Source organism: Triturus cristatus, chromosome 11, assembly GCF_964204655.1.
Source record: "Triturus cristatus chromosome 11, aTriCri1.1, whole genome shotgun sequence".
NCBI lineage: Eukaryota > Metazoa > Chordata > Amphibia > Caudata > Salamandridae > Triturus > Triturus cristatus.
In genome coordinates, this window is record NC_140594.1 from 579,620,075 (window position 1) to 579,646,335 (window position 26,261).

Sequence of the window (26,261 nt, forward strand, 5' to 3'; positions counted from 1 at the left end):
CAACTGTCCTCTCAGGCTCCTCACTCTGAAAACTGCCTTCCTTGTTGCCATCACCTCTGTTCGCAGGGTGAGATAGCTTCAGGCTCTATCTTTCAAGCCCCCTTTCTTCTCTGTGCATATGGACAAAGTGGTGCTTAGGGCGAGGCCCTCGTTCCTTCCTAAAGTGGTTACACCTTTTTAAATAGAACAAACGATAACTTTGCCCACCTTCCAAGGAGGAGGAGAGACTCCACCGTCTGGACCCTAAATATGCATTGTCCTACTACCTTGATCGCACAAAGGATTCTGGGTGGATCATCAACTCTTCGTTGGCGCCAAGAAAGGTCAGGCTGTTCAAAAGCATACCATCTCTCGATGGGTTGTCCTTTGCATAAACATCTGCTACGCTTTGGTGAAAAAAGAGCCTCCATTGGGGCTTCGTGCTCATTCCACTAGAGCTACGGAAGCAACTACTGCATGGGCACGTGGAGTCCCACTTCTCGATATCTGTCAGGCAGGCACGTGGGCATCCTTGCACACGTTCACCAGGCACTACTGCCTGGATAGCCAAGTCCAGAAAAATGGCTATTTCGCCCGTTCAGTCCTCCAGGACTTTCTGGTGTGAAATTAGTTCGCAGACCCACATCCGATGTTGGTATTGCTGGGGTATCTATTCTAAGGTAGGGAATTTATAACTCACAGTCTCTATCAGATGAACAAGTTACTTACCTTCGGTAACGATGTATCTGTAAGAGACATATGTTAGTTATAGATTCCTTACATCCCCACCCATCTTCCCCACCATGCGAACTGACTTCTAAGGATAGGGACTCCCTTGCAGGGCCCTAGTTATTGTGCACAGTGGTCAGTGTCTTATATGGCTCTGCGCTTCTGGGGTGGAAAGTCGTGTCAGAACTGACGTCAGCAAGCAGGGGCGGCGTCTAAGTAGGCACCGCAACGTCCTCCCTGCAAGCACGATGCCGAAGACGGACGTGGAGACGACCGACGCCACCCACCGACATGCAGGGGTACTGCTAAAAAAAATCTCCAAATCCTGACACGGGGGGGTGATAAGGAATCTATAACTAACATATGTCTCTTACAGGCACATCATTACCGAAGGTAAGTAACTTGCCCTTTACCACACCCTACCATCCACATTGCAATGGGCTTGTTCAACAAGACCCTAAAAGGTATGATCATGGGACTCCCAGAAAAGCTCATGCGAAAATGGGATGTCTTACTACCCTGCCTTCTCTTTGCCTACAGAGAGGTTCCTCAGAAGGGGGTTAGCTACAGTTCATTTTAACTTTTGTTTGGACATCCAGTTAGGGGTCCATTGTGTCTAGTTAAGGAGGGATGGGAGCAACCTCTCAAACCTCCTATGTCCTTGGGCTGGGTTCATGTATGGCTGAGTACATGAAGAAGGCAAGTAAAAACCTTGAGGCCAGTCAGGAGTTTCAGAAAGCCTTGCATGACCAAAAGGCTGTCCTGACTGTTTAGCAGTCAGGCCAGAAAGTGTGGGTGTTGGAGCCTGTGGCCCCAGCAGCTCTCCAAGACAAACGGAGTGACCCCCCCCCCCCCCACCATCCTTGAAAAGAAAGGGGAGGTCACCTACTTGGTGGACCTAGGCACTCAGAGAAGTCCCGACAGGGTACTCCATGTGAACCGCCTCAAAACCTTTTGTGGACAGGGCTGACATGATCTCCTCTCACAGAACCCTGTTGATGAGTCAGTTGATGGACTAGCCTTGGCAGGCAGCCTCCCTGACCAGCAGCAATCTGATTGCAGGAAGGTCCTCAATCAGTACAAGCATATGTTTTATCTGACATCCAGTCAAACCACCTGGTATACCCATGAAGTAGACACAGGTGACAGTCTGCCAGTAAAGGACAACATTTACAGACAGCCTGACCATATCAGAGACTGCATCAGGACAGAGGTCCAAAATATGCTGGAATTGGGGCTCATTGAGCCTTCAGATAGCCCCTGGGTTAGTCCAGTAGTCCTTGTGCCAAAACCTCACACCAAGGGTGGAAAAAGAGAGATGGGGTTTTACTACAGAGTCACTAGGACTGATGCCCATCCTATTCCAAGGGCAGATGAACTCATAGATACTTTGGCCTCAGCCAAGTTTCTGAGTACATTTGACCTAACTGCTGGCTACTGGCAAATCAAACTAGCTGAGGATACCAAGCCAAAACCAGCATTTTCAACCCCCAGTGGGCATTATCAATTTCTTTACATCAAATAATCTTTATTTCGGTCAAAGACCATCAAAGATACAAAATTTCAGACAGGTCAATAACAAATACACAGAGATAAAAACAAGATTTAAAATTGAGTTATACAATTTTTACAGTTAATAAATTAAAAAAATAAAAAGGAATACATTTTCCTAGATTATCGACAGAGGGGAGAAATCCCATGAATTTATATAAAGGCTTTCCTCCTGCGCCACATCGCATTAATAAAACGTGAGACCGAAAAGACTATGGGCGTGGAGGTGTTAGTTTGTAATATACTGAGTGCCTGTTTGTAGTTGGTAACCCCAAGATTTCTACAAGATGGAACAAGCCAGCAGTGTCGTATTAATTTGTACCCCTCACAAAAAAAAAAAATACGTGGGCAACTGACTCTTCCTTGCCCCCACCGGCCGGACATTCAGTAGATTTATCATTCGACCATTTATAAGAGAAAGCCCTTAAAGGGAGTGTACCGTATCTAAACTGAAGATACAGTTTTCTCGCAGAGGTCGGCACAATCTCATCAAGAAATGGCTCTGCTCTATAATGAATTTTGTTATTAAAATAGCCGAGTGTGAGTGAGCCCAGCCCAGGATTACAAAGAATGGTCGAGATGCTGTACCTACGATGTAGATTGACCAAGTCAGCACAAGACATTTCGGCACAAAATAAGGCAGGATTGGACCAGAAACCTGGGATACCCAGTTTCACACTTGCATTCTTGATAAAAGCAAACCAGGGCAGTTTGTGGGCTCCCACGTGTGACAACAGCTCTTGGGTTTCAAGTCTAAAATGCAGCAGTTCAGGGCTTACCCAAAGTCTTCGCCAATACAATAAAAGTCGTAAGGAGACAAGTTCTTCAATGGATCTAATACCCAAGTCCATTCTGATGGGAATAAGAGGGGAGCTAGAAGGTAGAGACAGCAATGATCTAAAGAATGCGTTTTCCATCCTACAAATGTCAGAAATCAGGGAGTGGCCCCACAGTTCGGTGCCATACAAGATAGCACCACGTGCTTGGCAACTATATATTTCCACGATAGGAGCGACTGGCTTGGTGGAGGACTCTCTGTGAAGCCTTAATTTACCACCTGTGGTTTGTGCCAGTCTTAATTTGGCTTCGGCCAGTTGTGGGCCCCACTCCATTCTGTCAGTCAAGGTGATGCCCAAATATTCAAATACAGTGACCCTGTCAAGTACTATACCATTCAAGGAAGGATTGGAACGTCTGGTCTTAGGAGGATTACAGACCATAAATTTAGTTTTTAGTGTATTAATCTCCAATCCCCTTGTGTGGCAGAAGTTGGCGAAACTGTCCAGGGCACGTTGGATAGCCATAGGCGATTTAGATAGCAGAAGAGTGTCATCTGCAAACATTAATGCAACCACCTGGTCATTGAGTAGTTTTGGGGCATCGATGTCTTTAACCTCTTTGAGGTGAGTAATGAGTGCATTCACAAAGAGACAGAACAGAGTGGGGGCCAAAACACAGCCCTGTCTAACTCCTCTCGAGACTGGAAATCTGGATGTTATACCACCCCGTTTGCCACTCCTAACTTGTGCAAAATTGTCCATGTGAAGTCGCCTCATGATATTAAGAAGATTAGCGGGGACCCCCATGTCCTCCATCACTGCCCATAGAATATGACGAGGTACCAAGTCAAAGGCAGATTTGAGATCTACAAAAAGTAGGTAGAGGCTGCCACCCTCTACTCTTAACGGTTTTCCAATATAGAAGTAGAAGCCTGAGTAGCTGATCTACCGTAGATATCTTATCCCTAAAACCTGCCTGATAACAACTGAGAATCGAATGGTCAGCCATCCAAGTCTGAAGCCGATCGAGTATTATACGTGAGTAGAGTTTCTGGCTAACATCGATCAGACTGATCGGACGATAACTGACCGGAAGTAAGGGAGAACCCTTTTTGAAAACTGGAATGATCTCAGCTCCCACCCAGGTGTCCGGAATTTTAGCTCCCATAATTATGGCATTAAAAAGGTAGCAAAGGTACGGCACCCATATCGCCACTTGGTCCTTGTAAAGGTCTCCAGGGATGTTATCGAGGCCGGGCGCCTTGCCGGCAGGGAGCCTTTTTATGGCAGATTCAACCTCTAAAAGAGTAACTCTAAAATGAGAGGCTTCAGTAAGTGTGTGAAAGGGGATAGGTGAAGAGCATATTGATATGGTCTCAACGTTCTGGGGCAAGGGATGAGAGGAGAAATTGGGAGTAGGGTTGGGGACAGTTGGAGAGGAGTACAAAAGTTGGTAATGCTCAATCCATTTCTCTGGGGCAATATTAGGGTTGTCTGCTTTGCGGCCTGCCCCACTTCCATTTCTGATTAGTAACCAGAATTCCCTTGTGTCCCGATTCCCAAGTGCAGATTTTATAGCATCCCATTTACTGTTGTCCCAGTTCTGTTTAGCCTCCTTTAACACTGACTTATAATGTAATCTCTTTTGCCTAATCAATGGTCTATTCATGGATTTAATAGCAACCAAAAGTGCCCCCTTTGCAGTCTTGCAATTACAATCAAACCAGGTAGAAAGTTGTTTGGGCTTTCCTGGTTTGGCAAATGAAGGATTTAATGTATCAGCAAGAGCGGACACTAAGCCCAAGTGGATATAATAAATCTGTTGGGTAAACACATCATAGCACTGGTCTCATTTAAGCAATTAGTTTTGAGAGTGCCTGATAGACAGCTTGGTATAAAATGGACATTTTGTCTGGAGATCTTTTGACCGTAGGCCATTTAAGCCTTCTTCTGTCATTTGAAAGAAGAGGGGTACCACGAGTAATGGCTCTTTCCTCTGTACCTAGGCCCATCTCTGGGAAACTTAAATCAAGAGAAAGGGCATCATGGTCACTGTCGTGGCGAGGAAGGACCTTAAAGTCTATTACCCTAGGTCAGGTCCTAGTCTCTACCAGAACATAATCAATACGAGAGGACTGGCCAGGACGGTTAAAAGTTGATCTACCCTCCAAGTCTGATAGAGAGCGACCGTTACAAGCTCTCAAAGAGTGTGCCAGAGTGATAGAATTCAACTGAAGGGCAAGAGGTGTCCAGGACTTAATCGGTGGAACTTGGAGGTCAGGAATAGACCAGAGTGAGTCCTCCTCAGAGGTAATAGACTCTGCAAAGCCAGGCAAGGTTTCGTAATGGCAGTTAAAGTCTCCAGCAACAATCAAAATAGTCTCGCCCTGTACTGTTGGAATAAATTTATCTATGGTGTCCAGTAAGGCGATTCTTTACCAGATTGAGTAGGCCGAGAATATACATTAATAAGAGTCAAAGTAATTTTAGAGGGAAACGAGAGTCTAACGCACTGTATGTCCAGGGAAGAGATATCTACATGAGACACAGTACAGCCTAAGTGAGAACCAATTAGGATAGACATGCCCCCAAAAGGTCTTCCCCTCTCGACGGTTGAAGCCAGATTATTAACAGATAGAAAGCCCATCCTGGAAAAATGCTCCTTGAGCCAAGTCTCCTGGAGCATACAAACGTCAAACTGATCGATAAAGGAGCCCCAGTCTGGAAGATCCATCTTGCTACGAAGCCCCGCTACATTCCATGACAGAAAGGAGAGTTTGTTAGCAATTGCCAGTGATTCAGGGCCATTGATTTTTGGGGAACTTAACTCCACAGATGCCGGGGGAGGAGGAGTACTAGCCTTGTCGTTCACTAGATTAATAGAACCCTTCGCCAATTGGGATCCTTTAACAGAGGAAGATAAAAAATGAGGGTGACCCCCTAAAGCATCGGGCCTACTTAGGTCAGTATTTGGAAAAATGGCAGTAGAGTCCCCGTCATTATCCAATGTGCCCAAATAGTGGGTAACTGGTGACAGAACGACTGACCTGATAAGTCAATCCACATCTTCCAGTGGAGCATAGCGATTTGATACAGGTAAATTGAAAAGAGTAGTATGGTGTTGCAGATTCAGAGGTAAGGACTGTGGCGGCGGGGCGCGACCTTCAGGATTAAGTAGAGGGAAGGGGGCACCCGTCCTCCAAGGACAAGGATAAAAAAAATCAAGGGTGAGAGCACGTATTTTCGAGGATGAATCCCTTAATATTGGATGTTGCATTAATATACTTCGGATGACTGCAGGAGATCTAAAATTTATCATCACACAATCCCCAGGAAGAGACTTGTGTGTAGGGCCCACCCAAGCCACCCACCTGACCATCAGAATGTCGTCGGCCTTGCTGTAAGGGAATTGCTTGTTTTTTGCCAGCCAGAACAAACTCTTGTTACGAAGTTCCAAATGAGATTCTCTATTACCATGGTTCAATTCGGGCAAGCCTGCCAGTATTAATACATAAGGAGCAGCTTCCGGAGGTAGATTGATTGTGGGAGGACGGGTTAGTGGGAGCGGATGACTAACCCCCCCAACATTCCCTAAAGAAGATGGCAGAAGGCTATTAGAATTATCATCTACATGTCTGGATGGCATTGCGTCTTGCCTTGCTATTTGAGGAACAGTAGGATGGATATTATTATGTGAGGTATAAGAAAATGGACCAACCATTCCCTGGCCATCAGTTAAATTAGAAACATTTTTATTATTACTAGGGGCTGCGGGATTTAAAAAAGGTCGCTCTAGGGTTAAAATAGGGGCTACGTGAGGCTGCCGAATCGAAGGTGAGATTGAGTTCTGTATGGGAGAAAGCCCAAGATTTGGGGTAGGGTCTGGAATGGTAGGCCTACATTCCTGGTGTGGGAGGACCAGTGGTGTATTATTAATGAACGTGCTATTTTGGAGTTTGAGTAAAACGGGGGCAATCTCTTCCCTTACCATCAGTCGGCACTGAGCAAGTAGATCCACAAGGACGGCATGAGCCCAGGGGGATAGGACTGAGATTGGGGAGATTTAGAGAGAGTGGGCGTAGAACCTTGCTTGGGTCTCCCTCTGAGTTTCTTACCTTTGGATCTCCCCCGGGCAGCTAGTTTTTCCTTCCTTGGTTTGATAATAGACCCCTCACTTATAGGCACAGAATTTAGAGGTGTAGGCGAATCAGAAACAGTTAGAACCACATTTTGACCACAGTTCAAATCAATGGAATTAGCACGGTCATTCGAGAGAGATTGGTTAGAATTAAAACATTCCGGAGTAATGGAAAGACGCCTCTCAGTCTGTTCAATTTCAGAGGTAACAATTCCGATCGCCTTCTGGAGCATTAAGTCAATAGAAGTAGGGAGAGCTGGAGTGGGAGGATGCGACTTTAGGCCAGAGCGCTATGCTGCACATGCACTTTTCCCCTGTGTACGGGAGTGGGGGGCTTTGGAAGCCATCACAACCAAGTGCAACAATGCCTGCTAGAAAAAGGAATCTGTACCTTATGCGTGGTTAGCAGAAGTATAACCGGGAATGCAGGCTTTAGAGCGGTGGTCCAGGCCGGGCTCCTCCGGGCAGTGACGCCTTGTGATGCCCTTTCGTCTGAAAAATGCACCTGCCACATTCCAGAGGTTGCTGAACAAAGTTCTCACAGGTCTGGAAGCCTATAGTGCAGAATATCCAGATGATATTGCTGTCTTTAGCTCCACCTGTGAGGCTCACCTGGTCCACCTCAGGAATGTTCTGGAGGCCCTGCAAAAGGCAGGTCTCACTGTCAAGGCCACCAAGTGCCAGATAGGGCAGAGCACAGTTGTATACTTCGGCAACTTGTTAGATGGAAGCCAAGTTCATCCATTGGAGAGCAAAATCCAGACCATCATGGACTGGGTTGCTCCCACAACCCAGACTCAGGTCAGAGCTTTCTTGGGCCTGATTGGGTACTACAGGAGGTTTGTTAAGGGCTATGGGTCCATTGTGACCCCCATAACGATCTCACCTCCAAGAGAATGCCAAAGAAAGTTTAGTGGACAGTTAGCTGTCAAAGGTCATTTGTTGAACTGAGCAGGCCATGTGCACTGTTCCCATTCTGCAAAGTCCTGAGTATTCCAAAACCTTTATTGTCCAGACAGATGCATCTGAGATAGGGGTAGGAGCTGTTTGTCACAACTGAATGCAGAGGGCCAGGACCAACCAGTAGCTTTTATAAGCAGAAGGTTGACCCCCAGGGAGCAATGTTGGTCAGCTATAGAGAGGAAGGCCTTTGCTGTGGTCTGGGCGTTGAGGTCATACCTGTTTGGTACTCACTTCATTTTTCAGACAGACCATAAGCCCCTGTTATGGCTTAAACAAATGAAGGGTGAAAATCCCAAACCTTTTAAATGGTCCAATTCCCTACAGGCGATGGACTATTCAGGGGAACATAGGCTTGGAGTAACCATGCCAACGCAGATGGTCTCTCCAGATATTTCCACTTAGAAAAAGAAGAAGTGCCTGGGCAAGGTTAGTCTCATCTCCTTACGGTTGAGTGGGGGGGGTTGTGTAGGATGTGCTTTCATAGTCACCCCCACTTTTTGCTGGTGTTGTTATGTTTTTCTGACAAGTCTGACTGGATCCTGCTAATAAGGACCCCAGTCACTGTGCTACTTCTCTAAATTGGACATGGTGAGTACTTAGGTACACTCCAGATTGGCAACTAAGGTACCCTTGTAAGTCGCTAGTATATGGTACCATGGTACCCAGGACATAGGTACACCAGAGGTCTCCCATGGGCTAAAGCATGTATTATGCCACCCATGAGAAACTACTCAAATTGTGACTCCAGGCCTGCCATTGCAGCCTGTGTACGCTGGTGCTAGCACCACTAACGACAGATATAGGTTTCACTATAACTAAAGTCACTACACTTAAAACCTATGAGTCACCTGTTGGAAGCCGGAGTCCCAGTCCCGCACTATTGTCACCAAGTGCGTGGCCTGGGGCTCCCCACTCAACGTTAGGCCAAGTAAGGACACTGTTTGAGATAACCCTGCTCACCCGCTTAGTAGCTTGGCACGAGCAGCCAGGCCTATCTCCAAGGCACAAGTGTTCTGTATGTGCAACCACGCCCACAGCAACCCCCTGGTGACACCACAAATGGACTCGACACAAGTTTGATAAAAACGAGTATAACTTTATACAAAAAGATATATACGATCAGACCACACGATACATAAGCCAACATAGAATAAAGGGTAATATTCGTTCCGGCTGGCTGGTAGGTTCAAATCCCAACCACCACTTTCAAAATGCTATGCTGGTCGCAATGCTAGAATCCCACACGTTGCGATAGACAAACAATAGTGCTCTGCGTAATGATACAATCCTGTGCTGGGCACAGGAGAAATAATACAATGCGTAACGATACACCCCGGTACCTGCAATGGGAAAAAAAATGCAATGTGTACCGCTACATTCATGTACTGCGCAATGAAGGAATAATGCAATGCGTCACACCCCAATCACGTACTTTGCAATGAAGAAATAATGCAATGCGGGCTGCTACAATCATATACTTTGCAATTAAGAAATAATGCAATGCGTAACTACAATCATGTACTTGGCAAGGGAGAAATAATGCAATGTGTAGCGCTACAATCTTGTACTTCGTTAGGCAATAATAATGTCAGGCGTCCTAAGACAGTCCGGCAGTTCGTTAGCAGCAATATTGGCAATGTGTATTACGACAATCAGGCTCTTTGATAACAGTTGCCCCCACACGGTTCAATGATGACAGAGTACAGCTTCTTACTTTGGCTCCTTTCGTCAGTACGGGCCCCACTCTGAGCCGAAGCAAAGGCTCACGTCGTCAGAAGGTCTGAGAGACCGAGAGACCCTGCGCGTCCGAGTCTCACTTCAGCTTCAGTGCACACGCTGACCAGGCACTCTTCACTAACACCTGCGGTGCACCACGACACGCACCCAGCGCGTCCGAGACTCACTTCACCGGTGATACCCAAGTTGTCCAGGCGCTCTTCACCTGTGCTTCCTGTGCACCACGACACGCACCCAGCGCATCCGAGTCTCACTCCTCCTTGGTGTGTCCAAGATCACAGGGCACACCTTCCGAGGGTCTCAAGCTGCCACAACACGCGCCCACCGCGACACTTGAAACTTCTCAGGAAACTTTTATGTTCCTGTGTTTCCAAAGAGGGAGCCAGATCACCTCGGGCCCTTGGGGTTATAAGACACAGCACAAAGCACAGTCTCTGTCAAGAAGGGGGACCCGGCGCCTCGAAGCACAGTCCCAACAGCCTCTTCCTTGGTTAGAACAGCAAACTGCAAACCAGCCCCAGATCACAAAGCAAGGGTTGGTCTTTCCCCAGCAGTCTCTTAAGTTGCTCCTTCCTTAGCAGAGGTTCCTCTTGACCACGAAATGGGTCCAAGCCTTTTCAGTCTCAATCCATTTCTGTTTCATTCCAACGTTCAGGGGTTTCAGCTCTAATAGTTATACCCCTTAATGTCTTTGAAGTTCATTGTGCTCAGGGGTCCCTGACCCCTCCCTAAAACAGTTCTGGGTGTCTCCCTCCCAGTGTCACCTTTCTACCTTTAATACGGGGAACTGGATCCTTAATCACTCAGCAGGAGATGGGTCAATTGGTTTATAGCACCAGCTCAGGCCTTTCCACCTCCCGGGCTTCTCCTCCCCCTACTCTCCAGATGCAGGGCAGCCTGGTGCCATCTCAACCCCTCCCTGGGCCAAGACCTCTCCCGGCTCCTCTCACCTCTCGGATCCAGACATTCAATCCACATTCAGCAGAGACACACAGAAATGCTTAAAGCACAAAACTCGACCACTTTCTAAAAGAGTGGTTTCTGAACACACAGTGACAAAACCATTTTCATAGAAAGATGTGTTATGACACTGTGAGTTCATACATACTGAACTTCACCTCTCCATTATAAAATTACAGGAAACTAGGCTACCAAAACATAACACCCAGCCTCTCCCATTCTATCATATGGACAGAATGGCCTTTCAGCAGTGAAAAACGAAATGGAAAGTGTTTCACTGTCAGGACATAACACACGCCTTAGTATATGTCCTGCCTTTTACCTACACTGCACCCTGCCCAGGGGGTACCAAATGTGTATGAAAAAGGGAAAGTAAGACCTAACAAGTGGTTACACTTGTCAGGACAACATGCTAATTTAGCAAACTGCGCGCAGGCCCTACACTGCAGGCCTGAGTTCCCTTCTCCACACGCCTTTGCATTACTAGCCCTGGCCCACACAGTGCACAACACTAGGGACTTTAATAGTAAGGCAAACATACCAATCATGGCCAACCAATTACCATTACACTTTACATAGAGAACACTTGTACTTTGACACTGACCAGCAGTGGCAAAGTACCCAAAGCATCTAAAATGACAACTCTATGTCATGAAAACGGTCTAGGGGGAAAGCAAAAAGTTTAGGGAACTTTAGCCAAAAAGGCCAAGTCCTACATCACCCCTAAGGCAGGCCTTTCAATCCTGAAGGCAGGGTGCTGGGTCGTAAGTGTGAGGGTGCCCCTGCATGAGCAGGTAACCCCTACAACCTTCGGAGTCCATTCTCCTGGTTTGTAAGTGCATTAGCCATTATAACATATAGAGTTGCCATGTATCATTACGCAACGACCTTCTCTAAACTGGCTGTAACAAACCCTGTCATGTTTGGCATCAAACATGTTGGAATCATACCTCCACACCGTAAACAGTGGGGACCTATGATTCCATGCACTGTAAAGCTCCTCCGGGGGGCCTATATTGCTCCCGGTACCAGTCTCCAGAACCGGACAGCCCAGGATCAACAAACCGGTCAGCTGCGTTGCGGTGCTTTCAGATGCAGGGGAGTGACTCCTTCACTCCAAGGGAGATTCATTCGGGTGTCTTGGATGAGTCCACAGGCCCTGTAAAGAACCTATGGAGCACAGGCACAGACATTGCAGCAGACTGGAAGGACGACGAGAGCAGGAGCAGCAGGAGTCTTGCCAGTAGTCTCGGTTTACCGTGCGAAGTCCAGCGAGGTCCAGAGTGCCCAGACGGACGAAGTTGAAGTGGTATGTGATCTAAATCTTGTCCCACGATAAATCTAGGGACCCACCCACAGTAAGCCCTTAAGTACCCTAAGGAAAGGGTTGGAATGATTCTGGGGTCCTCCTAGAGGAGAGGCTGGACAGTGGGGAGGTTACTCCCATGTCCTTTGTCCAGTTTTGCACCAGAGCCAACAGTTCCCTGAACTGGTTTGGACCTGAGTATGTAAGGAGGGCACCAAATGTGCCCTTCAAGAAGTCCGACTGGCACTGGTAAGCACCCCCACCCTGTCCCAATACAGTAAGTCCTGTCTGGGAGTTGGTCACACCTCCCTGTGACAGGATACCTATTGTCCTGCCTTCCTCTGCTCGAGCTTGGCTCAGCAGCAGGAGGGCAGAATCGTGTCTCTGGTCGTCAGCAGCCATAGTTTGATGTCTGGGTCTAGGAGACTGGTACCGGGAGCACTGAGAGCTTTACAGTGGGGGTATGATTCCAACATGTTTGATAGCAAACCTGACAGGGTTCGTTACAGCCACTATATGTATTTTAATGGTGATGTACTTACAACCCGGGAGAATGGACTCCGAAGGTTGTAGGTGTGTCCTGGCCATGCAGGGGCACCCTCACACTTAGAACTGAGCAGCCTGCCTTCAGGATTGAAATGTCTGCCTAGGGAGTGATTTATAGGTTTTAACTGCAGTGACCTTAGATATCAGGAAACCTATATTTTTCATAAGTGGTGCTAGCACTAGTTTACACAGGCTGCAATGACAGACCTGTAGTTACAATCTGAGGTGGTCTCTCATGGGTGGCATAATAAATGCTTCAGCCCATGGGAGACCCCTGGTGGACCTATGCCCTGGGTACCTTAGTACCATATACCAGGGACTAATCAGGGTACACCACTAGCCAAGCTGGAGTTTACCTAAGTACTCACCGTGTCCAATTTAGGGAAGAAGTGCAGAGACTGGGGCCCTGATTAGCAGGATCCCAGTCAGACTAGTTAGAAAAACATGACACCAGCAAAAAGTGGGGGTGACCATGAAAGCAGATCCTACTTTCCTACAGTCTCTCTTTCAGCTGATAGAACCAAAACTATGCCAATCACGTAGTCTGCAGTTTACACTGTATCCACCCGTATTTCGTTATTTTGTCTGACTGTTTTTTATTACCCAGCCAAAGGTTCTATAGACAAAGCAAAAAACCGGGTCAAAACGGGACAAACTTAGCTAATCGTGTTGATGTTTACAATCCTCTCAATCTGACCATCTGCTGACTTTGCACTGGCCTTTGATATACCTCTTGCATCAATATAGCAAACAAGGAATGAACCTGTACCCTTGGAAACTTTTTACTCTGTTATTGATTCAGCTAAACATGTAGGGCCAGATGTACGACCCTAAATTGCGTCGCAAACAGACAATCGGCCTGTTTGCGACCGCAAATTAGGGCACGGCCATGTACAAACCTCATTTTGCTATTCAGTAAAAATTCCCTTTTGTGAATGGGCCAAAAGAATTTTAAGGGCAGGCAGTGGTTCTAGGGAAAATGAAAATGAAAAGTTTCATTTTTCTGTTTTTAAATGCATCACGTTTTCCTTTAAGAAAAAAGGCTGCATAAAAAAAAACCTGCTTTTTTTAAAAGCAGTCATAGACATGGTGGTGTGCTGACCCCAGCAGGCTACCATCCCTGTGAGTGCTAGCCATTCCTAATGGGGTCGCAAATTGCGCCTGCCTCATTAATATTAATGAGGCATGCAATTTGCAACCCCATTGGGAATCGCAAACAGTGTCTGAGACACTGTTGTATATCCTAATTTGTGAGTAGCAAATTGCCAGTCGCAAATGTGACGCAATTTGCGAGTCGCAAATTGGTGGGTCGTACATCTGGCCCTTAGGCTCTTATTTAGAGGTGGGCAATTACAGGACATCTGCCAGCAATCTGTGGGTACCTAGCATGCCAAATTTTCTGTAGCTATCCTCACGTATAGATGGGGGATTACTTTCTTTCTGAAGGAGGAGCCTCAGTTGGTCTGCTACTGGAAACCACTTTGCATTTGGCCTGCCGCCAAAGAATCTCTGGCTGAATAGTGTTGGAATGTCTCTCCTATTTAGAGTGGGCTTCAAATAATGTTTTTCCCGCCTGGGCCCACCTTGCAAAGCCTGGCTGTCGGGGGCAGGAACTAAAGCAGCAATTTACCTGAAGCGCTGGGAGAGAACTTCCAGTGCCCCAGGGACTTCAGAAAGGAACTTCTGCTGTGGGAGGTTTTGGGGGGGAAAAAGCAAACCGACCCAAGATGGCAATGGCAGATGGTGGACACAGCATTTTTTACAAAAGTGCTCCGTCCATGTTGGCAGGAGGACTTTTGGTGAAAAATCCTTGCCAACTCAGCATGGATCTGTGTGTGTGGTGGGACTCTACTGCCTGTTTGGCCAGACCTTATGTAGGTATCGCTCTTTGCTTTAAAAAAGCCAAAGCTTTATTTCATAGGAATGACATTCATAATGTCATGGTTGATATCATCAGTCAACCTAATTGTGTTGAGTTAAAGATGTCATTAACTTTGTGCTCTTGTAAGTTGCAACACTACTAATCCATCTTCCCTTTTTAATCTTCTTCTGCAGCAGCAGTGTGCAAAGAGCAAAAAGATGCTGGACCATGCCACTCTTTCCTGGCTAAGTGGTTCTTCAACAGCACTTCCTTGCGCTGTGAGCGTTTCTGGTATGGTGGCTGTGGTGGAAATGGCAACCGATTTGAGAGCTGGGACCACTGCAAGTCCACCTGTGTGATACTACAGAGGAGCTTGGAATCTCTACACCTTCATGCCAAAGCCCATCGAGATAACTGAAATGCTCTGACAAGATGAAGCCAGCTGTCCTGACCTGAATATGGTCTCCAGCTCCAATATGAAGTACTCACAATGTATTGCAGCCTACCAAGCTGTGGGCTTTCAAGAAGAAATGGTCTTCCTCCCCATCATGAGGAGATAGATAATTTCTGAGTAGTATGTAGACAGCTTCCATCTAGGGCTAGAATGCACCATTTGCTTGGCGCTCGCTGAATATCATGTTACACAGACTGTGAAATATCTTTTGTTTCTTCATATAGGTGGAGTTTGCTAGGTTCATGATGCTATGGTGCTTTGATTAGGTTGGCAAAGAATGGATTGGGTCCATTTGAGGATTGGTGGATATAGATGAATGTCAGCCCTGATGATGAAAGTCATAAGAATGCTTATCTCAAGATCAAGAGTTTCTGCATTTCCTATTCACAAAGACTGGCTTACTGAGAAAAGAGGATGCTTCCCAACAGGCTGTTGCCTGTAAAACCTTCCCCAGCACCTATAGTCCTGTCAGAGACAGTGGAACTTCCAAGAAACCATGAAGAAAATGAAGTGTTGATTTGAGTAATGCTAGTTACATGTTAAATGCTTTAAAACATGATTCTCTGAAAAACGAACGCTTAATTTAAAATTGCATATAATTATCATTATTATTAAAATAACGATTGTCTTCTTTAATTAGCCTGCCCATTTGGCTGAGGGCAGATGGAAGAGTTCAGGACCACAGTGAGCGCCTATCCAGCGATACCCTGCATGGTCCCAGGTGGGAAAAAGGAGCTGTTGTACAGCAATCGGTCACTCGATCAGTTGGCACAGTGGCAGGGTGAAGGTGGGAGGAGCTGTGCAAAGTGATGGGGTAGTAGAAAAGTTATGTGGTAGGTCTACGAGGCTGTGAAGGAAATGCTCTAAAGAAAACAGGGAATCTACTGTGAAGAAAGAACAAAACGAATATTATGATGGATACATTTTCCTAAAGGTTCGTCATTCTATAAATACAGCTTTTTGGCTTCAAAATGGTTCAGAATTTTTTCCCCAACAATGACTCTCCAGTTCTGCCAGGTGGCGTCACACAGCTCCAGCCACGACCTCGCCTCTGACGTGATGTCACTAACATTTTGCGGTCCTCCATTTCGGACTGATGACAGCTCAATATGCTTTTAGAAAGATGCTGGCTGTGGTGGCAACTTCACTGTGGCAGTCAAGTGACCATGTAGTCCCATACTTGCATGAGTGGCTGATAAAGGCCCATTACTCTACCCACCCCTGAAATCTAAAATTACTCTTCACTCCCTTTACCTCTACCCACCCCTAAGCCCAAATTCACCATTATTTCCCTTTAGCTTTACCTACTCCTAAACCCTTAAACTATCTTTCCCTTTAGCCACCCATAAACCCTAATATCCCCATACCTCCCTTTACCCACCCATGAACCCTAAAGTTACACAAACCTCCCTTTACCTCTATCCACCCCATAACACTAAAATCTCCCTTTACCTCTACCTGCAACTAAACCTTTAAATAACATAAAAATGACGGTGCTGGTCCAAGAACATCTCCAGCAGATGATGACTTGCCTACACTGCCTGGACTTTACCACCTACTTCCAAAACTCTCACCTCTCATCCATGCAGAGGCTGACTCTTATTGGGGCAGCGGTTGACATAACCCTTATGAAGGACTTCACTTGTCAGAGAATTGTGGCTATTCAGGTGATCATTCGGATGTGTCTGATTCAAATTCGGACCCAGGTCCTGCAGGTCTTATGACTGCTAGGTATGTGGACACATGCATACTTTTGGTGCCTCACACCTAGTGGCAGATAAGAACCCTACAATTGTGTCTGAGTTGGCACCGGCTCCAAGTGAGCTCCTCAGCTTGTGTGGCTGTCTTCAAGTCAGCCTATCTGGAGCTGTACTACTACTGATGGGTTGTTTCTTCAGCCCTCTGAAGGTACAGCCTACTGTAGTAAGGTATTCCTACTTGCTGACCTCAGGCACCTGTCTGGACCACATGATGGCATTGGGACTTTGGTCGACGTTGTAGCACCGCCTGCATATAAACATGCTGGAGCTATGATAAATGTACCTTGCCATGAATGCCTTTGTCCCTTCAGTCTTAGAGAGCATCATTCAGTTTCTGTCCGAAAACACCACCAACATTCGCTTTATCAATAGAAAGGGGGGGCCCTATTTTCGGAGGTGGTCATGCATTTCCGATGTCCTGCTGTTTGCACTGTCTCTTGCCTAGAATAGCCTAGCAGTATCCAATGTAAAAGACGATGTGGCTGCTCAAGCCACTTTCATTTGCCTCCCAAACCAACCTTCATTGTTTAAGTTGCCACAAGTTGTGTGCATTATGAAAGATTTGCTTGATATATTTCTGTCTACAAGGTTTATTGTTCCTCAGTGGGATCTAAATCTTTAGTTGACTTTTTTTATGGCATCCCCATCTGATGCACAGTTGCCTGGCTAGACTTCTAACTTTTAATACTGCCTTCTTAGTGGCAATGACTTCAGCCCATTGGGTCAGAAATTCCAGGCCCATTCGGTTCAGCCACCATTAATGATATTCTACCCGATAAATTCACTCTTGGGACCAGTCCATCCATTAATTCCAGAAGTGCTATCTGCTGTTATTATGGGTCAGTCAATCACCCTACCATCTTTTTTTCCCCCTCCTTTTCCCACCAAAGACGAGAAGCTGCTTCATAGGCTGGACTCCAAATATGCAGTGGTCCGCGGTGTTCCGAGTTCATGCTTGGGAAGGATGGCACCACTTGGAGAGCTATTGCTGGAGAAAAGATTTTCAGATCCAGTTTGACGCTGGCAGGGAATTTATAAGGTGAGGAATTCCCCCTTGTTGCATAGCACCCAGTTGCAGTTTGTCCAAGAACAGACTTCCGCTCTTTTATTGATGACATCACAGATGTGTGGTCGACTTGACTTTGATTTCTTGTAGGCCCGGGTAGACTTTCCACTTCCTTAGGCTGGGTTGGCATAAGGGAGTAGGCAAAATAGTCAGGCATTGGCTAGTAGTGGGTGCCTCTTGTATACCACGTCTGTTAACTACCTGCTGGGCCTACGTGCAGTGCTTATTGTTTGTTGTATGTCTGAGGCAGTATGTCAGGATGAGCAGAAACACAGTCTTGAAAAGAAAGAATTGGGCATATTTACAATACCTTTTGTGAATACCTTAAGTCGTAAAGTTAGGATTTTGTCTCAGTTTTGGAGTAGTAAAGTTAGGAATCCTAACTTTACTACTCCTAAATGCCTTTTGTGAATACCAAAAGTCGTGAAGTTAAGATTTTGTCTCAGTTTATGAGTAGTAAAGTTAGGAATCCTAACTTTACTACTGCTAAATGGCTTTTGTGAATACAGAAAGTCGTAAAGTTAGGATTTTGTCTCATATTACTTTTGTGAATCGGGCCCAAAGTCTTTGTGCTCATTCACCATCTCTTTGCCGCTCCTCCCCCTCTCTGGTTATTGTTAATTAACTCTAGTATAATATCTTTCTTTTTTTTTTTTTTTTTTAAAACCTTTATTCTTTTGAGTCAGGGACACAGCTATTCAGCCGACAACCCGGAGGTACGGCAGCTTTGGAAACACAACACAAACGAGCGTCCACTTTTCACTGATAGGAGAATCAAAAGGTTCTGCTTTAAAGAAACACAAACCTAAACACAAGCAAGGCGATAAGTACTTAAAGCACAAAAAGGGTTCCCATCAGGGGGAGCGAGCCCCATTTCGTCCATCAGACACAGGTCTATAGTAAGGGAAGGAGGGGAAGGCAGAGACTCAAGAAGGCAAACACACACCGGCAAAGAATACAAAGCCGGAAAGAATGCTAAGGGGAGAGCTGCTCCTCAGGCGGGTCCGGGTCTGGGGGCAGGCATATGTCCCCTCTGTACTGGTTCCATCGCCCCCATACAGTGTGCCATTTCCGGGGGCGCCCTCGAGCACAATACACTGTCTTCTCCCTAAACATGCTCCAATCCATGTTTTCCATCCACGCTGTCAACGTAGGAGGCCTGGTAGAGCCCCACAGGCGAGCGATGTCGCGCTTAGCTACCATGTTCCCTAGGGTCACCCACTGAGTCTGTGCCGCGTCGTGGTCAGTAGGACCCCAAACATTCAGAAGATAACACCGCGCCTCCGGCTGCATGGCGATGCCCGTCACCTCCCCCAAGACATCGTGGATTCGCTTCCAGAACTCCATGATCGCACCTCATTCCCAAATAATATGTAGGAAGGTGCCCACCATACCACAGCCTCTCTTACATAAGCCCTCCTCAGAGAAACCCATATGGACCAGCCTAGGCCCTGTCACGTAAACTCTATGGAGTATTTTAAGCTGCACCAGCCGCAGGCGCGCAGGGATCGCGACCTCTTTGGGAGAAGAAACTGCATACTGCCAATCCTCATCATCTAATTCAAGGCCATCCCTAGTCCATTGGTCGCGCAGCCCTAGAAGAAGATCTGCCCGAACATTAATTAGTTTCTTATAAATGAGAGAGATCGTACTCTCTGGCATATGGCCATCCAGGATCCGGTCCTCTAACGGAGAGGACTCAGGCACCGTCTCCCCCTCTACAAGGACTGACCGCAAGGCACGACACACTTGAGCGTATCGGAAGAACTCCGTGCTCCCTAGCTCGTACTCCTTCTGCAGCTCCTCGAATGACTTCACCCTACCCTTAACCAAAAGGTCTCCAACCCTGGATATACCGATCAGGTCCCATTTCTCAAACCCTTTTGTATGCCAAAGCTTTCCCAGAATATCGGAGTCAAACAACGGGGTGGCAAGGGTAAGCTTACCCTTCCAGCCCAGTGAATCTGTCGCCACCTTCCACACGTGCACAGCCACCCTGGTGGGCCCCGTAAGGGTTAATTCCAACGACTTCGAGTTCAGCGCTCTGTGGTAATTACCCCCGCGCAGCAACCACCGGTCCATGGCGTAGCCGGGGCTCAGCGCCGGACCATAGACACCATGGTTAATCGCGCTCAACTGAGTGGCCCAATAATAACGGCGAATGTCTGGAAGCACGATACCCCCGTCATACCACGGAAGCGTCAACTTAGCAATCGCTATGCGCGGTCGCCCTTCCCACAATAGCGCACGCTGGAGGCTTTCTACCTCTCGGAAATAACTGGCCGGGACCAAGTCAAGGGTATTCTGCAAGGCATAGAGGAAACGGGGAAGAGACATCATTTTAAACAGGGCGGCGCGGCCAAGGAGGGAAAGCGGCAACCGCCGCCAGCCCGCCACGTCCCGCCGCAAACGCGCCAAGGGAGGGAGCAAGTTTTTCTCGTATCGTAAAGTGGGGTCAGTGGAAATATAGATCCCTAAATACAAAAAGCCCTGCCGGGCGATCTGGATCGAGCAGTTTCGCGGGATAGGCGGGACATCACCACACAGGACATACAAGTATGACTTTCCCCAATTAATAACAAGACCAGAGTTCCTACCGAAAGAAGTCAAGACGTCACAAACCACTATGAGAGATTTCTTAGGCGAAGTGAGGTATAACAGAATATCGTTGGCGTAAAGCGAAATACGGTCCTCGTGGTCAGGCGACCAACGAATCCCACGTATATCCGGGTGCCATCGTATCCACGCCGCCAGCGGTTCAAGGGCAAGGGCAAACAACAACGGCGACAGGGGACAGCCCTGCCGGGTGCCCCTCCCGAGCTCGAATGGTGTCGACGCCTGCCCGTTCACCACGACGCTAGCAAGGGGCCCCTCATAAAGCAACCTCACCCAGCCTACAAAGCCAGGCCCGAAGCCGAACTTGGCTAGCACCGCCCACAGGTATGCCCACTCCACCGTATCGAAAGCCATCGTGGCATCGAGGGCCGCCACAATGGCCGGTTCTCGCATCGTGCCCGTCCTAGCAATCACTCCATGAAGACGTCTAAGATTCAGTGCAGTGTTACGGTGCGGGATAAAGCCCGACTGGTCCGGGTGGATCAAATCTCCAAGCACCCGGACCAGGCGGTTAGCAAGGATCTTGGCAAGGATTTTCGGCTCGGCGTTGAGAAGTGATATCGGCCGATAGGGACCACACTTGTTCCGGGGCTTACCGTCTTTGTGTATTACCACAATCGTCGCCAGTCGTTGATCGAGCGGAAGAAACCCATTCACCCGCGCCTCCACGAACATGGCGCGCAGGTGAGGAGCCAACTTATCCAGACGAAGCTTATACAACTCAATCGGCAAACCATTTGGGCCCGAGGCCTTACCCGAGCGCAACACGCGGATAGCACACGCCACTTCGTCAACAGTTATATCTCCATCGAGGTCATCCCTATCTATGGCAGAAAGGCAGGGCAGAGCAATATCACGCAGAAGGTCGCACGAGTCCTCAGTCGGCCTGTCCGAAACCGAGGTGTATACCGTACGAAAATAGTCCGAGAAACACTGGACTATACCGTCAGGGTCAGTGACAACCTCTCCCCCATCCATCGACAACTCCGGCACCACTCTATTAACACGCTCTTTTTTATCCAACCACGCTAACAGTTTCCCGGCCTTATCACCGACATCGTACAATCGACCCTGCTGCTCCCTATTGAGGGTCTTGGCAGCGTTTGTCACCAGATCCCTGTATTCCAATTGCTTCAAGCTCAAATTATGCAGTGTGGCCGCTGCAACCTCCTCCTCCAAGGCCACGTCTAAAGCCGCAATCTCGTCCTCAACTTGTGTCACCTCGGCGTCTCTCCGCCGCTTGGCGGCAACTACCAAGGAAAGGGCCTCCCCTCTCAATACGGTCTTAAACGCTTCCCACAAGGACACCGCAGATTCAACTCAACCCTTATTTTCCTGAAAATAGTGATCGACTGCCTTCAGCAACGCAACGCACCGCGCAGCTTGGGGTCACGAAAGTACCAGGGGTTAATGGGAGCCACCCTGCCTCCCACTGCCCGGCCAATATCCAGACGGGCCCACACCGGCGAGTGATCGGATATACCCCGTGCCATGTGCCTAGCCTCAGATACCAATGAGGCGTGCGCAGCCAGAGTGAGCAAGTAATCAATCCGAGAGAGACTACCGTGGGCCCCGGAGTGAAAGGTATATTGTCTCTGAGTGGGGTGCCGTAGCCTCCAGCAGTCTACCAGGCCAAAAGTGTCTATAAAGCCGGGAAGCCACTTCTGAGCCCCCCCGGTGTCCCTGGGCGGGTACCTATCGAGCAATCCAGATCCAACCGCATTGAAGTCTCCTCCCACCACCAGCATCCCGTCAGGGAGTTCCAACAAGGCCTTGCCCAGATCAGCAAACGTGGAGGCCTGCAGGGCAGGAGGGACATAAACAGAAACCAATACCAACGTTCTGCCCTCCCACCTCCCCGCCACAGCCACAAAGCGCCCCCTATCATCAGCAATGGTGGAGTCAACCTCAAATGGCAGGGAAGCTCTAACAAGTATGCCCGCACCCCTGGAGCCCGAGGAGAACCCCGAGTGAGCAATGAATTTATAACCCTTTCTATTAAGTGCATAACACGTATTCCCTATAAGGTGGGTCTCCTGCAAAAGGACCACATCTGGCGAGGTCCGTTTCAAGAATTGCAGGACTATCCCCCATTTAATACGATCCCCTAAGCCATTAACATTCCAGCTAATTATGTTTAAGCCCCTACCCCCCATCCCCAAACACAAAGAGACCTCCACCCCCCCCCCGGAGAACCACAATCGGACAATATTGACAACAATTACTACGCCTTGCAAGAAAAAAAACCCCAACAACAACCCCAACATACCAAATCCCCCCCCCTCCCTGCACCCCTGCATCAGCTTGCAAAGCCCCCCCAACTTGCAGTGTGCCTGTCGCCCTATCAAAAACAAATCTACAAAAAGTACCCCAAGGGAGGAAAGAGCTCCTATCTTCCCCCCGCCGCCCTCCCATTACTGCAGTAGGGTGCTAGTCACTGTCCGGGTCTGAGTCAAAACAGACCGACACCGGAGGTATCACTCCTGTCCATCCCGGTCGCCTTCCGCTCCAACCACGCGGTCCCCGCCGGGCTGTCGCCGAGGGAGCGCATCCAACCAGTCCCTTGCCATGTCCGGCGATTCGAAGAAGAAAGTCCGATCCTCATACACCACACGTAGCCTGGCGGGGAAAAGCATGGCATATTTCAGGTCCATCTCCCTAAGCCGCCTCTTCACCCCCAGGAAACCCTGCCTTTGCTTCTGCACCATCTGGGTGAAGTCAGGATAAAAGCTCACAGAGGCATTCTGAAAGGGCACCGGGCCTGTCACCCTCGATGCTTGCAGGATAGCGTCTCGGTCTCGAAAATTAAAGATCCGGGCGACAATCGGTCGCGGGGGGGCTCCCACCTTAGGCCTTCCGCCAGGCACTCGGTGAGCCCGGTCAACCGCAAAAAACCTGCCGAGGCCCTTAGGCGCAAGATGATTCACCACCAAGTCCTCGACGAGTAAATCCACGGAGAGCTCCTCCGAAGTTTCCGGGACCCCAATAAGGCGCACATTGTTGCGCCGGGCCCGACCTTCAAAATCTTCGAGCCGGCGGGCGGAGAGGTCATTCGCGGTCCGTAACTTGCGAACCTCAGCCTGGAGTTCCGAAACATCATCCGCGAGGCCAGTGGTCTTGAAATCCAGGGACTTGACCCGCTCATTGGTTTTGCCCAGGTCCGCGCGAATCAAGTTGACATCAACCAAAATCATGTCCACCTTGTGCGCCAGGGTCTCGAACTGTCGCCCAATCGATGATTGCATCCCCTCGATCGCCCCCTTGATATCCTGCAATGATAACTCCGAGGCTGGGGATGGATCGGCCTTCTGTGCTTCCAGCGACTGTCCCGATCCACCAGGCGACCCCTTCTGCTGGGCATAGCGATCCATATTGTTGGATTGGGTATAGCCTCCCCGCCTGGTAGTCTTAGACTTCGGCTTGTCTACCTCCGATTTGGCCGACATCTCGAACAGCAGGGTGGTCAGTTACAAAAAGACGTGCCTCGCTCAGCCAGAGGAAACAGGGTCAACCAGAACTTCAACAGCCAGCCAGGGTCGAGTGCAGGTCTTCCAGATATCAGGGGATCGGCATGAAGCACTCCCGGGCCAGAGCAAGCAACGGGCGAGAAAGCGAAAGTGAAAGTGCAGCGGCACCCGTCCGCCAGTTCACACCTCCCAAGGCCGCTGTTGTTCAATTAGTGGCCGGGCATCCTGCCAACGCGAGCCCCTGGCATCCTCCGGAGGTAGGCCGCAATCTTCCGCCATGCACAACTTCGGTTCCCGGTGGGTGATCTTAGCCCGGACAACGTCAATCGCCCCAGCTGTGACTCATCTGCAGGATTCCGTGCATGAAAAACAGGATTTAGGACAGGATAATTGCAGGAGGGCGCGAGGGTCGCGGGAGCTGAAGGCTCACGCGGCCATCTTGGTCAAGCGCTAGGCTCCTCCTATAATATCTTTCTTGTTTTTCACTCACTCTCTCACCCTCAGTTATTGTGAATTAGCTCCCCCACGCTGTCTCTGGTTTCAATTTCTCCTGCTATCCTCTCTTGTGCTCCTCTGCTCCTTGCTGCCGCCTCCACTCCATTGCAGAGAAGACTGCAGTGACCGCTCTCATTCCATGGTTATTTATGCTAGAGCGCTAACCTCTTGGTGCTGGGCTACAGACTCTGTGTTCTTTCAGTCCTTTCCCTCTTTCAGAAGCCATGTGCTCCTGGTGTCAGGGCTTTTGCGTTAGCACATCAGACTTATCAGGGTTCGTGTAATCCTCTATTACTAAGTGCACATTGATCCAAAGCAGTGTTGAATTGCAAAGTGCAAAAGAGTTTACCAGGATCACTGTAAACAGAAAAGTGATCCAGGAATGTGGATGTACTGATATAACACATCATGTGAACCACCTACCCTTTAAGCCCAAGTGGCAATCCAGGAATTGACATATGTGAAGTGTCTTTTTCATCCATATCTGATGCACCAATCACATTGTAGGGATGATGCTGCTTACTCCAGGGGAAGATGTAGAGAGCAGCAGCACATGACCCCATTATGTGCACTCAGTAAAACTGGTATAAACAAGGTCTTAATTTTATGATTCCCATGCTCTTTGAGTGCCCTGTTAGCCCTTTAAAAGGTTTCACTTAAAAGAAGGTTCACACTGCTGAGATAGAGGGGTGGATAATATGTCCATCTCCTTACAGAGTGTTGAACACATAGACTGTTTCAAAATGTGCCATTTAATTTGCACACAATCTTGGGCCAATTTTAAACTAGTCCAAGTATACTTTAACAAGCCTCTCGTTAAGCATAGCATGGGACGCCTCTTGCACACATACCAAGAGTGATTCGAATATGTTGAAAAAAGCAATGTAATGTCTCCTACGTACCCCACTATGCAAAATACATTTTCTGCCATTTCTTAGATGTACCCGGTGCCCTAAGACAAGAGCAATAATACAGAAAAACAAGATCTTTGACAATGGGTTAAATGTTTACCTGATTGCATTGTATATGTGCATTCACAATAGAAATGGTGCTATTTCCTCCTTGCTGTATAATACACTGATTTATATGAGGTCAGATAATATTTAGGATATTTGATTTCTAGGAGCGTTGTATTTTCCTATTTTAAGTATGTAATTCACTCAAAAAGGCATTTTTATTGTCAATTGTGTGTTCTGATTCAGGGATTTGGGAGTTATATTTATCCATTATGTGGAGCTTTTAAAAAATGGCTTCGTTTTTGTTAGCAGATTTGTTCTAGTTATAATCAGTTAAAAAATAGTTACATTTCTAATCTGCATCAGGGAGATTATTTGCCATCAGGAAGACCGCAGTGAGTTCAAGGAGACTTTGTATATGTTACACTAGTAAATACTTAAAACTGTTTTGTGGGCTGAGAGTTTTTTTATACATTGCTGCAACCTTCCACTTGAACATATTCTGCTTTTCTGTATATTCATGTAATTTGTGCACTTTTCACACCCCTTTCAGTTTGAGAATTCTCAAAATGATGATAAACCTTTAATCTCACAAGCATTTCAAATGAATTGTTTTTATAGAGACTTATATTTGCAGATTCCTCACCTTGTAATGTTCCCCATGCACCAGACTTGATCCGAAGAAATTTGGTAGCAGTTCTTCATGCGTCGGTAGGTGGCGTTGTGCAGCACTGCTTTGGATCGGAATCATGCCTATATGTACCACGTCTGCATGCTGAGATCAATTCTTTTCTTTCCAAGCCTTTTAACGTGGATCCAGAACTCCATTGACTCTTGTCTGAGTGACAGTTTATTTTCCCTTAAACTTTTTTTATCCAATGTACGAGAGACATGTTCC

At 47.8% G+C, this 26,261-nt stretch overlaps 1 protein-coding gene across 2 annotated transcripts in view; it reads left to right on the plus strand.

Annotated features, from left to right (window-relative positions):
- LOC146785119 (uncharacterized) overlaps positions 1 to 25,809 on the plus strand; it is a 578,200-nt gene extending 552,391 nt beyond the window's left edge. The window contains exon 32 of one of the 2 annotated variants that reach the window (XM_085633808.1): positions 14,744 to 25,809. In XM_085633808.1, the coding sequence (XP_085489934.1) occupies positions 14,744 to 14,967 (224 nt within the window). In that variant the 3' untranslated portion in view covers positions 14,968 to 25,809. The remainder of the gene's footprint in view (positions 1 to 14,743) is intronic. The other variant, XM_085633809.1, reaches the window with a different exon arrangement.
- The last annotated feature ends 452 nt before the right edge of the window (positions 25,810 to 26,261 follow it).